We start from the raw sequence: 14,755 nt of genomic DNA on the forward strand, positions 1-14,755 counted from the left end.
AAAATATTATTATTCAAAAATGCATTTAATACACCTAACCTACCAAATATCATAGCTTAGCCTTGCCGGTTTCTGCTGAATGCATAACACTTTCACACCATCATAAAGTAAAAAAAATCCTAAGTTAAATTATTGTAAGTTGGGACCATTTGTGGTTTTGAACATTGAAATGTATACTTCACATTCAAATTGTGGTCTGTATGTTCAGTGTGTCCGTAGTCCTGTTTATATGATTTCTTCTGCCCTGTCCAGTTAGCTCAGTGGTAGAGCATCAACCCAGCGTGTGGAAGGCCTGGGTTTGATTCCTGGTCAGAGCATACAGGAGAAGTGACCATCTGCTTTTCCACGCCTTCCTCTCCCCCTTCTCTCTTCCTTTCTTCCTCTCTCTCTTTTTCTTCTCCTCCTGCAGCCATGGCTTGATTGGATCGAGCACATTGGCCCTGGGCACTGAGGATGGCTCCGTGGAGCCTCAGCCTCAGGCGCTAAAAATACTTGGTTAAGAGCAGCCCCAGATGGGCCGAGCATTGGATCCAGACGGGGATTGCTGGGTGCATCTGGGAGCATGTGGAAGTTGGTCTCTCTATCTCCCCTCCTTTCACTTGGAAAGAAAATTTTTTTAATTTGAAAAAAATTTTTTAAATGATTTCTTTTTTTATCTACCCTGTGCTTAGTAGCCCCAGTGCCACTGAGTATATTAAATAATGTTTAATCTCTAGTAATAGAGATTTTTAGTGGTAGAGAAGGAAACTATATTTAAACTTGCAGGAGTGATATTTATTTTACTCAATTAAACCAAAGTTTTACTATGACATGGAACCGAGATAGTATATTTATTGGGGTGATACTGGTTAATAAAATTATATAGGTTTCAGGTGTACAATTCTATATAATGCATTATCTGTATATTGTGTTGTGTGTTCGCCACCCCATGTCAAGTTTCCTTTCAACACCATTATTCCCCCTTTATCTTCTCCTGTGTGTCCCCTACTCTCCTTTTGCCCTGGTAATCACCATACTGTTATATGTGCGGTTTTTTTCTTTGCTTATTCTCCTCACCTTTTTCACCCAGCCCTCTTCCCCCTCCCCTCTGACACCTGTCAGTCTTTTTTGCATCTATGAGTCTGTTTCTATTTTGTTTGTTAGTTTAGATAGTATATATATTTTATCCACAGGGTATCTATCTACTATAAAAAGATATCTTATTGGTAATGACAAAAGATATAAATGACTCCTGGTTAAAAAAAGACATTTTATTTGTATAGTCAATAAAATAAGTGCTTACAATTTTAAATTGATTAAAAGGAAAAAAATAAATGGAATTCTCTTTGATGCAACATTTTTCCCTCTAGACCAGAATCCGTAGAAGCTAGCCCTGTGGTAGTTGAGAAATCCAACAGTTATCCCCACCAGTTATATACCAGCAGCTCGCATCATTCACACAGTTACATTGGTTTGCCCTATGCGGTAAGTGCCAAGCATTTCTCTAGAAGGGTATTTTTTATATCTAGAAGTTAAAAGTAGGTGTGTGTGTGGTATTGTGCTTAAAACTGAATACTTAAAAAGTATACATATTTGTTTTATACTACCTAACCAATTAGGTATATAATTTGTGGTTTAATGTTTCATTGATATAACTATATTCAAGGGATTAAAATTCTATAAGGAATTCTTTAGAAGTGTTATTATTTTGCATTTTATGCTATTAATAGCTTGGTATTAAAATCTATTTATTTATAAAAAGGTGGAATTGTACTATCTACTGTTAATTCTAAATTATATAGGAATTTATATAGTAATTTATATAGTTACCATTTATTGAGCACTTATATGCCAGACTCTTTGGTAAGCATTTTTACATGTATTATCTCATTTAATCTTCTAAAACAACCTCATGAAATAGGTATAATTTTCATCTCCACTTCATAGCTCAGAAAATGAAAGCTTCTCTGAGTTATCTTATTCAATGTTGCATAGCTAGTAAGAGGCAGAGCTTAGATTGGAACAGTTGCAGAACTAGACACGTTTGTGATATTATTGAGATATAGTTATGAGAGATTTTTATTACTTGTACCAGAATAAAAAAATACCAAATTTTTTTAAATCTCCTATTTTCCCTTTATAATGATAATATGTCTTTTGTAGTTGTTTTGTTATGCTTTAGCTTCCACTTTCCTGAGGTTTTTTTTTACTTCTATTTTCACATGTTGCACCTACTTCTATCTTGAAGGCAGAGCTATGTGACCATAGGACTGGGAAGATACCTTTTGATTTGGGGGGTTGAGGGGGTGGAGTTTGAGGAAATAATTGTGAAGGTGACCAATGTTGTAGATCGACATTTTCACTTACCAATGTGGTTTAAAGTTTAGCTTCATTGAGTCATTATTTTAGAATTATTAAGGAAGAAATGGGTCAATTTAATATATATTGAGTATTCAAATTAAGAGTTGAATTTTAATTTGCTTATTAGTTCATGTCATTGTTGAAAATATATTGTGCTGTGTTTGTGTTCGATAATCCAGGACCATAATTATGGTGCTCGGCCTCCACCAACACCTCCGGCCTCCCCTCCTCCATCAGTTCTTATTAGCAAAAATGAAGTAGGCATATTTACCACTCCTAATTTTGATGAAACTTCCAGTGCTACTACAATCAGCACATCTGAGGATGGAAGTTACGGTACTGATGTAACCAGGTGCATATGCGGTTTTACACATGATGATGGATACATGATCTGTTGTGACAAATGCAGGTAAAATATTTCACACCATTAGTTTATTTTTGTTGAATGCTGCTAACCTTTGATTGTTAATGTTGGAAAAGAAAGCACTTTCAAAGGAACTAATGAATATATTTTAAAGTGAGACTTCTGCTAATATTAGTGCAGTCTGTTTTACTCCAGAAGAAGCCCCTATGGGAAAATGCTATCTTAAAGTTAATTAGAACACTTCACTATTAATTGAGTATTAGGCAATCAGTTTTGATCATTATTCATACAGAATCACATCTCTATTCTTATTCATTTATAGTAATATAAAACTACCTATAGTAGTAGACAAGATAGAAATGAGAGGAGAATTTAGTCCTCTGTATTTCCTTTGGAATTATTTGTGCTGTATAGTCAAATGTGATTTTCCAGTTTGGGGGAAATTATACATTTTGATTGATGTTTGTTTGACCTGACTCTCTTACCTCCTTTTGACTTGAACCTTGCAGCACTCTGGAGTCTCCTTGAACCAGAACCACAGTCTCCCCTCCCCCAACCCTGGTTCAACCACCAAGAAAGGCCTCTTCCCCTAGAGAAGGTGTGATTGGGACAGAAAGTGGGGCCTTTTCTTTTCTTTTCTTTTCTTTTCTTTTCTCTTTTCTTTTCTTTACCTTTCTTTTCTTCTTTCTTTCTTTCTTTCTTTCTTTCTTTCTTTCTTTCTTTCTTTCTTTCTTTCTTTCTTTCATCTATCTATCTTTTATCTTCTCTCTCTCTTTTTTTTTTTTTTTTTTTTTGTGGGAGGGATTTGGGGAGGATGGAGAGGGAACTGTAGGATTTCAGCCTGAAAGTTACTGAGTCCATCCCCTACATAGAGTAGGAATCAGAAAATGTTTAAGCAGTGCGCTGTACAGGGTAAGAAGTTCAGTAGCTTTACAGAATTCCCTGGATCTGGTCTTTATGGCATAGCTTCATTATTTGATTTGAAATACCCCAGCATATAACAGTATTTGAGTATGACTATGCATTCTAGAGCCAACTATAAATTATTTTGCATTATTTTATAATATCGTTCCCATTTATTAAGTGATTAGGGTTTGGATGTTATTGATATAAACATGCAGTTAGGGTTTTATATTTCAAAAAGTTGGTTTGCCTTTACCAAAAGAGTGGAAAGTAGTTTTAAGTGGAATGTGAAATTTGATATTATTTTTATGGAAAGTTGTAATTTTAATCCTTGAGTTAATATTGTAAAAACATATTGTGGTACCTTTTCAAATTTAAAAAGAAATTCTTATTGTGATACATATCAGTAGCATGAACAGTCACTTCAGTAAATTTATTCATGAGGTAAATTTAAAAATTAAAAATATAACCAGTAAAAACTTGTTTTCCTTGTTTTTAATTAGCTTCTTATTAGAAAATCTCAATTCATATTTTAACCAATAATATAAAATAGCTTTCTTTTAGCTGATTTTATCTAATGTGATAAATTACATACCATTTGCAATGTTTTTATTTTAATGCATAATCTAAACATTTTCTTTTGATTTAATTACAATGATCTATACATAATATAGAATTATCCCTATTAGAAAATAGTGAAATAGTCCTTAGGATTTATACCTATCTACAAATTCTTGAAGGACCAGTTCTCAGCTTTTGGATTTCTCAAGGTATTTGCTTCTCAGCAACTGCTCTCTTTTTTATTAATCTATTTTTTATCATTCTGCTTTCTTTTACTGCTTAACCTGCAGCATACTCTAGGACTTAATCTTTTCTCCTTTGTTCTTGTTTTATATTCCCTCTGTTTATTTTCATGTGCAGGCAGTTCCTGGTTTATGAACGAGATAGGTTCTAAAGGTTTGAAAATGCTTAACTATTTATGTGCACAGAAAGGTAAAAATAAATACTATGTTAAGAAAACATCTAAATTGCATTTAATAGGTAAATGTACCTGTTCCAATTTGCATACAAATTCAACTTAAGAACAAACCTACAGAGAACATACCTCATTTATAACCTAGGGATTGTACCTACTGCCCATATTAATTTCTTTCAAGTTTGACATCTATGACTGTGATTATTTATTCATTTTCTAGTAATGTTTTTTCTGTTGTCTGCATGACATTTTTATCTTCCAATTTTACTCTCCAGTTTTAACTTAATTTGTCATTCTATCCCTTGTTGTCAGGTGCTCTGCCTTTTTTCTTTTTTTCCCCACACCCCCTTTCATTCATTCATTTATTCATTCATTCATTCAGGGAGAGAGAGAAAAAGAGAGAGCAAGAGGAAGAGACCATGACAGACAGGAAGGGAGAGAGATGAGAAGCATCAATTCTTCATTGCGACATCTTGGTTGTTCATTGATTTCTTTCTCATATGTTGAGAGGGCTCCAGTTGAGTGAATGACCCCTTGCTCAAGCCAGTGACTTTGGGCTGAAGGCAGCGACCTTTAGGCTCAAGCCAGTGACCATGGGGTCATGTTTATGGTCCCATGCGCAAGCCAGCAACCCCGTGCTCAAGCTGGAGACCTTGGGGTTTCGAACCTAGGTCCTCAGCATCCCAGGCCGATGCTCTATCTGCTGCATCACTGCCTGGTCAGGCATTCCCCACACATTGATACATGTATTTCATTGCCTCCCACATTCTACCAGTGTTGTCCCAAGATTTGCAGTATAAGAAGAACAGTATGATAGCAGTTAAATAGTTTTATATATTAGAAGTGGCTGATTTTTATATAAAGAATTAGACTGTTTTAGACACAGGCTTTTATATATATCAACCTCAGACTAATTAAAGTCTTGGCAATAAAATAATAATAAGCAACTGAGAAGTTTGCCTCAAGCTGGTCCATTAAAAATTTTAAAGAGAAGAGTAGGTTTAAACTGTGCCCTTATGGACTGTTTTTTGGATTCTTTAACTTCTTTTCTGCCATCATTCTAGTTCTGTCCTTTTAACTCAGGTCTGCAATTTTGGAAACGCCTGTTATTTGGTTTTTCTGCTTTCAATTTCTTTACTTCTTTGAATTAACTGTGTGTCATCAAAGCACCTCTAGTTGTTATCTGTTGCCAATTAGAGGCAATCTGTACACACCCTGACATCCCAAATCCTGTGTAATCTGACCACACGTTACTAATCCATGTTTACCCTTCTCTGTTTTTCAAAATGAACATTCTTCTTTATAGATATTAACCACTATTTGGCTGTTGCTCCTCATATCTGCCTACTTTAAGAAACATTGCTACAATAACATTTTTATTTCCTAATTTCCCAAACAAGGTTCTGTTCAAGTTCATTATTCTCCAGGGTGCTTTTCCCATTAACTCCAAGTAATTTGAACCTCTCTATTCTACTTTGTGATTGCTGATAATATTTATAATGAATATCGTTTCTAATTTAACATTATATTTGCTTTATAAGTTTATATTATATATATATCATCCTATATTTGTCCTCTTGTTTTTACATCTCAATGTTTTATTTCCCTGAGGATATATTTCTGTGAATTCCTTGCAGCACTTTTTAGTACTTTTACAGGACTAAACTCAAAGTAGGCACTTAAGTGATAGTTAAATGGAATATCAAATCTTAATTTAAGGATGGTTATTAAAAGACTTTATATGTTCTGTTGTTGTTTTTTTCTTTTTTAAGTGTTTGGCAACATATTGATTGCATGGGGATTGATAGGCAGCATATTCCTGATACGTACCTATGTGAACGATGTCAGCCTCGGTAAGTTGTGCACACCAATAAGATTGCCATTAATTTAACTGAGATAATTTTTAGTTAAGGAGTTTATGTATGAATTCTAGATAAAATAATTCATGGATTACTGTATTTCATCAATTCTAAGATACACTTTTTTTTTGCATTCTGACATTTCTAAAATCAGGAAGAATCTTTCCATTGATAATGTGTTATGGTTTATTTTGTTGGGCTTTCACTTTATTAATGATGCATAAAATAATAGTGCATCTTCTAAGTGATGACCTTTATTTCTCTAGAATGCACTGTTAAAGAGTTACTAGAAGGACATTGCCTTAGCCATAGAATTTTGTAGGTATATATACTATCTTACCACCTGTTTGTAACAGTGTGTCTTTTTCCCCATTTCTCTTTTGTGTTTTTTAAAAATCTTTTTATTATGGACATGTCTTTTGTTTGTTTGTTTTGTATTTTTCCGAAGTTAGAAGCAGGGAGGCAGTCAGACAGACTCCCTGCATGTGCCTGGCTGGTATCCACCCGGCATGCCCACCAGTGGGTGATGCTCTGCCCAACTGGAGTGTTGCAACTGAAGCCATTCTTGTGCCTGAGGCAGAGGCCATGGAGCCATCCTCAGCGCCCGGGCCATCTTTGCTCCAGTGGAGCCTTGGCTGTGGGAGGGGAAGAGAGAGACAGAGAGGAATGAGAGGGGGAAGGGTGAAGAAGCAGATGGTTGCTTCTCTTGTGTGCCCTGACTTGGAATCGAACCCAGGACTTCCACTTGCCAGGCTGATGCTCTACTGCTGAGCCAACTAGCCAGGGCTATTATGGACATTTCAAACCTATATAAAAACAAAATAGTATAATAGACCCACATATTTATACTGCCCTACTTCAACAATTGCCAATAATCTTTTTTCATTTCTTCTTCCCTTCACATACTATTTTAATGTAAATCCTGGATACATTATTTCACTTAAATGTATCCTTATGTATTTTAATACACATTGTTATGTGTGTGTATATAAAATAATTTTTAAAAAACCACCATAACAACAAAACTATTATTGTACACACAACAAAATCTATTATCTTGTAGCTACTGCTAAAATATTGATTAATATATATCGCTTAGGTCTCTAGTAATCTAAACCTATTCCCCTTACTGTCACCAGCCCCAGTCTCCTTTGCAATGTATGTTTTAAAGGAACTGAATTGTTTATCATGTTTAGTTTGCTAGTTTTACTATCATGGTTTAACAGGTTTCTCTGTCCTCTCTATTTATGTAAATAGGAGTGTGATCAGATTTTGGTTCTCTTTTTCATTTTTTCTAAATTTTAATTTAATTTTTTTTTTTTTTGTGACAGAGAGAGGGACAGATAGGGACAGACAGGAAGGGAGAGAGATGAGAAGCATCAATTCTTTATTGCAGCCCCTTAGTTGTTCATTGATTGATTTTTCATGTGTGCCTTGATGGGGGTGGGGGGCAGACTGAGTGACCCTTTGCTCAAGCCAGTGACCTTGGGTCCAAGCTGGTGAGCTTTGCTCAAACCAGATAAGCCCGCAGTCAAGCTGGCAACCTCGGGGTTTTGAACTTGGGTCCTCTGCGTCCCAGTCCGATGCTCTATCCACTGTGCCTCTGCCTGGTCAGGTTTGACTTAATTTTTAAAAAATATTTTATTTATTAATTTTGCAGAGAGTGGAGAGAGCAAAGGGGTGGAGTGAGAAGTATCAACTCATAGTTGCTTCACTTTAATTGTTCATTGATTGCTTATGGTATGTGCCTTGACTGGGCAAGCCCAGTGTTTCAAACTGGCAACCTCAACAATCCAGATCAACACTTTATCCATTGCACCACCACAGGCTTTATTTATTTATTTTTTGTAAGACTGTTTTCATAGACTGTTCTATCAGGTGACATGTACTATCTAGTTATCTCTATCATGGAGCCCATTTATAGTCATTCTTTAAATCTATTTATTTATTAGGAGTTGCACAATAGTGACTTAATTCTATTGCTTATCACTTATTAGCTGGACTATTTCTAGAAAAAACTTGTCCCTGTACTAACTGATCAGTTCTATTAAGGTATATTTCAGTGAGGAAAGGCAAGATAAATGCTTTCAGATTCTTAGCCTCTTTGTCCAGTTTTCAGAAAAATGAAAAAAAAATTGTAAGTAGCATTATAGACTCAGGGATTTAAACATTGCATGTCAGTCTATTAAAGTTATTATCTTTATTGATGTTCAAATTTTGCCCTGTTTTTGGTCGATGGGAACCTTTTCAAGTTGGCTCTTGGGTCCTTTTGACAGTACCCTAGTATTACTTGATTGTTTTTGTTCTGTGCCTCAAACTCAGAATTGGTTTTCATGACCAGAATCTCAAAGAGCTAGTCATGCTCCTTCCTGTTGGATTGATCAATGTTAGGAAATGTATTTAGTCTGTTTATTTTTAAGATACAGTATGTGAATTTATACTGATAATTGCAAATATATTTAGGAATACAAGGAATAGAAATAAATTCTAACTTTTTTATTGAGGTAAAATTGGTATATAACATTATATAAGTCTTGGGTGTACAACATTGTGACTTGAAATCTGTATGCCATTAAACCATTTCTATGTTTCATCTATATTCCCTTTTGTCCTGGTTCTCAACAACACAGATGTAATGGAATTAGAGTATCACAGTTTTTCACTTGCTTAATCCCATAGAAGAACCCTAGTCTTAATAGTAATAATACCAACAGTAGCACCAACAATATGGTTATGTAAAACAGTTTAGAATTTTTTCTTTTCTTAGTTTCCACAAGGGATGCATAGTTAATTTTTTAAAAGTTTCTTGAAAGAACTGCACCGTGTGATTGTAACATCAACTAGATACACACGTATGCTGATTATATTAGTGTTTTTTTTTGTTTTGTTTTGTTTTTTGTATTTTTCTGAAGCTGGAAACGGGGAGAGACAGACAGACTCCCGCATGCGCCCGACCGGGATCCACCCGGCACGCCCACCAGGGGGCGATGCTCTGCCCCTCCGGGGCGTCACTCCTTGTGACCAGAGCCACTCTAGTGCCTGGGGCAGAGGCCAAGGAGCCATCCCCAGCGCCCAGGCCATCTTTGCTCCAATGGAGCCTCAGCTGCGGGAGGGGAAGAGAGAGACAGAGAGGAAGGAGAGGGGGAGGGGTGGAGAAGCAGATGGGTGCTTCTCCTGTGTGCCCTGGCTGGGAATTGAACCCGGGACTTCCGCACGCCAGGCTGACGCTCTACCACTGAGCCAACCGGCCAGGGCCTGTTAGTTTATTTTTGATTTTTAAAAATCAAACCTTTTGTTTTAAGTTATTTGTAGATTCACATGCAGTTGTGAAATAATACAGAGATTCTGTGTATCCTTTACCCAGTTTCTCCCTGTGATAATGTCTTGCAAAATTACTAATACAGTATCACAACCACAGGATACTGACAAAACATTTACATCTAAAGAAATCTCTCATGTTACCTTTCATAATGACACCCACCTCCGACCTTGGACCCCTTCCCTTCTATCCCTGACCTTTGGCAACCATTAATCTATACTCTATTTTTATAATTTGTCATTTTATGAATGTTAAATAAATGAAATCATACAGTATGTGACCTTTTGGGATTAGTTTTTTTACTCGGTGTAATTCTCTGGAGAGCCAATTTGCTGCATATATCAGTATTTAATTCTTTTTTTATTGATGAATAGTGTTCTGTGGTATATATATATATATATATATATATATATATATATATGTACTGCAATTTGTTTAACCATTCACCCATTGAAGGGCATTTGAGTTATTTCTACTTTTTGGGTATTGCAAATGAATATTTGTGTACAGCTTTTGAACCTAAGTTTTGTTTTCTTTGGGATAAATGCCCAAGATTAAAATGGCACAGTCATGTGTTAGTTTTAGAAGATATTGTCAAACTATTTTGCAGAGTAGTTATACCATTTTACATTCCTGCCAGATGATGAGTAATCTGTTAATTTTTTATTTTTAAAGATTGCTTTTTATACTTGATTTTGTCTAAGTATACATTTATATAATTATGCAATAAGTAGTCCCAGCATTTTAAAGTCAGATATTTAAAACAAGGTATGTTCAAGTAAGTCTAACTTCTATCCCTGATCTTTCTACCCCAGAAATAACAATTAAAATTTTTTTCCCATTTTTTTTTTTTTTTTACTAGAAATAGGTATATATTTGTTTGTATCCCCACCCTTACTTAGGTAAGCAGTAGTACATGGAGTTTTTACCACATTTCTTATTTTCTCCTAAAAACATATGCTAAAGATCACTACATGTAGAGCTTGACTCATTTCTCTGTATTGCTTCAAGGTGCTCCATCTTTCTCATGTACTATACTTTGTTCACCCAGTCCCCTGGGAGTGGACTTTTGCATTGTTTTCAGTCTTTTGTCACTGCAAATAGAGATAGGATTGTTCCATTAAAGGGTAAATGTAAATGTATCATTTTGTCAGCTATTATCAAATTCCCCTCCAATAGGAGCTGTACAATTTTGAATTCCCACCAGTAATTGGATAAGCATGTCTATTTTCCCAGGCCTCACAGTAGAGTATTTGACATTTGACAGACTTGGATTTTTGCTAGTTTAACTAGGTTAGAAATGGTAATCTTAGTGTTATACTTTTATATTTCTTTACTATGAGTGAGGCTTTTCTATGTGATTTTGTTTCACTTTATAAGTATTTTCCAATTGCCTGTCTATTAACCTGTCCATGGGAAATATTGTGTTGGTCCATGAAAGAGTTAATTACCCTGATGTTAAATGAAGATTAGTGACTGAATGATCTTAGTCGAATTCACTTATACTCAGAGTAATTTCTGCCTTAGCAGTCCCTGAAATAATTCTCCTATTTTCACTGGTCCCCAAGTGTAAAAAGGTTGAAAACTACTGCTTTATAACACCAGATATATGCTCTGGTTTCTCTTCAGATCCTATAAATCTTTCTCCTTTTATAACACCAGATATTTTTTTGATGGGGTAAATATCTGGTCAATAAGAGTTCATTAAAAACTAATCTTTAGAGAGGGTAGTCAATTCAGCAATATCTGCTTATTATTCTGTGATGACTAGGATAGTTATCAGTGATGTTATAGGATAGTTACCTATTTTAGTAGAAATTAAGGCAAGTCTGTTACTGAGTTGTAGGCATTTCAGTCTAGAGCCCTCACTCTCCCATCTAAAAATACTATCTAGTGTTGTTTGTCCTCTAGACTAATGTTAGATAGTAAAATAGGAGGGGGGGAGTAAAACAATTACTATTGATGATATAATGTACTTCCTGAGTGGAGGCTGAAGGAGGTTAATGAAATAATTATTAAATATTTAGTGTTTATTTCAAAAGTGGAAATAATTTTAGGCAAATGGTATAATGCAAATAGATTGTAATTTAGTATCATGCATTTCTTTTAAGAAATTTAATTTGTGATTTTTGTTACATACATTATGTTAACATTTTTTCTAGAGTTTTTGCTTTAAGTATTCAATTAAAAGAAAAGATGTACTAGTTTCCCTGTAAAAAATTATTAAGAGAGTGCAATTATAGTCACTAAACTGTCATCTAATGCTAATGATTCTAGATCAAATCTAATGTAAGGGATGGGAGATAGTACATATATTTTATACTGTTGATATTTCAGTGAGAACATTAAAGAAATTGTAAGTTTACCACATTTAAAACTTGCTTTATATATAAATTTATGAAAGTTTGATAAATAATAATCATGTTAATATTTTAATCTAGGAGTTTGGATAAAGAGAGGGCAGTGCTACTACAACGCCGGAAAAGGGAAAATTTGTCAGGTGGGTGAAAAAGGATCTATAACTAACTTAGGGTTAGTGTGATAGAGACTGAGTGGCCTGCGTGTTTTTTAGTCGGATGTATACACCTTACTGATGAATGTGGATTGTATATAACTTACAATCTCAGGTATAGATTAAGTATTCTTTTTTACAGATTACAGAATAAGAATGTAGGAAATAGAGAAACTAGAGGAAAATAAAATTAAAAATTTTAAATCATCCATATTTTCCTATATATAGGTAACCTATTTGTTTAAAGAAATTAAATATGTTTGCTTTTCAGAAAGATGGGGATCCATTAGTTTTCATTTGGAATAGTGTTTCTTTCATTTTTAGGAACAGAATATAGAAGTATAACATTAGCTACAAGTTTCATTTTGGTTTAAAACATGTTGATACCAATACAGTTAAATTTTAATAATGGTAGTTTATTGAACTAATCCTGTTTGATGGACATTTGGGTTGTTTCCAGTATTTTTTATTTTGTTTTTATTATAAATAGTACCCTCAACAAAACCCTCTTGGGTAAGTTTTTTGAGTGTGTGTGCTTCTTCCATTTTATCTTTAGATAGATCCATTGAAATGGGTCATTGGGTAGAGGGTAAGTGCATATAGAATTTTGCCAGATTTGGCTATCATTTGGAGGTTATTTTGAAATTCTACTGGCAATGTATGCAACTACGTGTTCCGCACAGGCACACCATCTCAGTGTGTCATACTTTTGTGTCCTTTCTAGTTTAATGTATGAGAATTGATACTTATAGTTTGCATTTAAATGTATCTTAATATGAGCGAGGTCAGTAAAGTGAAAAAAACTTTATTCTTCAGAAAGATGGATATATAATATTTTCTCATGTGGAATGCTGTTTTATTTGTTGAAATAGAAGTATTATACATATAGTAATCTCTTTTGCTTTTGAAGATGGTGATACAAGTGCAACTGAGAGTGGTGATGAGGTTCCTGTGGAATTATACACGGCATTTCAGCACACCCCAACATCGATTACTTTAACTGCTTCAAGAGTTTCTAAGGTTAATGATAAAAGAAGGAAAAAAAGTGGGGAGAAAGAACAAAACATTTCAAAATGTAAAAAAGTAAGTTTTAAATTTTTTTGGATAAATAAAGTAAGTAGTGTGGGAGCTGAATTGTATAGGAATTACTATATTATTTTTTATATCCTTCCAATTTTTTATCAAATATTTTTCCATGGTTGTAATGTTGATCACACAGAAAATTTAGACTTGTTCTTAGCATTGTATCATATATATATGTTTTCATGTTTTGCATAGTCTGTATTTATTAACTTAAACATTCCCCTAGTTCTGGTGGTATTGGTTATACCAAACTTCTTGTTATAATGAGACCTGAGTAAAAATCATCAGTGAACCAGTTGATTCTTAAGTATTAATTATGTCCCAAACTCAGAATTCCATTTTATTTCAGGCCTTTCGTGAAGGATCTAGGAAGTCATCAAGAGTTAAGGTAAATATATTAAATTTAAGCCCTTAATAGCAGCTGTCAATTATTCAGGAGTTTACTAAGTTGTTGTTTGTTCATAATCTTTATGCTTTCTTCATTTTGCATCATTTCATTGCTTATATTCTTTTTATTTTTTGGTGACAGAGACAGAGAGGGACAGATAGGGACAGACAGACAGGAAGGGAGAGAGATGAGAAGCATCAGTTCTTTATTGCAGCCCCTTAGTTGTTCACTGATTGCTTTCTCATATGCGCCTTGATGGGGGCGGGGGGGGCAACAGCAGACCGAGTGACCCCTTGCTCAAGCCAGTGACCTTGGGTTTGAGCTGATGAACCTTGCTCAAACCAGATGAGCCTGCGCTGAAGCTGGCAGCCTCAGAATTTTGAACCCGGGTCCTCCGCATCCCAGTCCGATGCTCTATCCACTGCACCACCACCTGGTCAGGCTCATTGCTTATATTCTTTATCAGAAATAGGACCATAGAGAATTCTACTTAGAGTTCTCAATATTTAAAATAGCCAAAAGGAGCAGGTATGTAAGTAACTTCTAATACTAAAATTTTGGGTAATCTGAATTTCAGTTATTGCATTCCATGTCTCCAGTACACGTGGTGTTAATATACTAGACATGTGAATGCAAAATTTTGGAATTTGAAAATTTGCTCTTTTGTGTAGTTGGGATTCTAGTGATTTAGTTGTCTGTTGTTATGAAATACTATAAAATCACTATAGATCCACCATATAAGTACAAACTTGTACCTTGAATTAATTAGAATAAATCCTAAATTTTGTAAATGCCAACATTGCTGAGAGAAGCAAGGCTCCCTAGTTCTGTCTCCCCCTAAGAGATGGGTTTGTGTTGGATTACAGAGGTCAGCTATATAGTTACTATAGCTTTTAAAAATTAGGTAGTAAAGGACGATGGGTTTTTCAAGTTGTCAGATGTTAAAATAGGACATCAGGAGCATGTTGTAGTATCTGTTGTCTACATGGTATAGTAGTTATTCATAATAAC

The 14,755-nt window shown here is 34.7% G+C and overlaps 1 protein-coding gene across 5 annotated transcripts in view; it reads left to right on the forward strand.

Annotated features, from left to right (window-relative positions):
* Positions 1-14,755, forward strand: part of KMT2E (lysine methyltransferase 2E (inactive)) — a 104,729-nt gene that overhangs the window by 57,674 nt on the left and 32,300 nt on the right. For 4 of the 5 annotated variants that reach the window (XM_066354327.1, XM_066354326.1, XM_066354329.1 and 1 more), the window contains 6 exons: positions 1,350-1,464; positions 2,520-2,749; positions 6,356-6,436; positions 12,203-12,261; positions 13,184-13,356; positions 13,706-13,744. In XM_066354327.1, coding sequence (XP_066210424.1) covers positions 1,350-1,464; positions 2,520-2,749; positions 6,356-6,436; positions 12,203-12,261; positions 13,184-13,356; positions 13,706-13,744 — 697 coding nt within the window. Of the gene's footprint in view, positions 1-1,349; positions 1,465-2,519; positions 2,750-3,205; positions 3,303-6,355; positions 6,437-12,202; positions 12,262-13,183; positions 13,357-13,705; positions 13,745-14,755 lie in introns of those variants that run through there. The other variant, XM_066354330.1, reaches the window with a different exon arrangement.

Source organism: Saccopteryx leptura, chromosome 12 (assembly GCF_036850995.1).
Source record: "Saccopteryx leptura isolate mSacLep1 chromosome 12, mSacLep1_pri_phased_curated, whole genome shotgun sequence".
NCBI classification, from domain to species: Eukaryota; Metazoa; Chordata; class Mammalia; order Chiroptera; family Emballonuridae; genus Saccopteryx; species Saccopteryx leptura.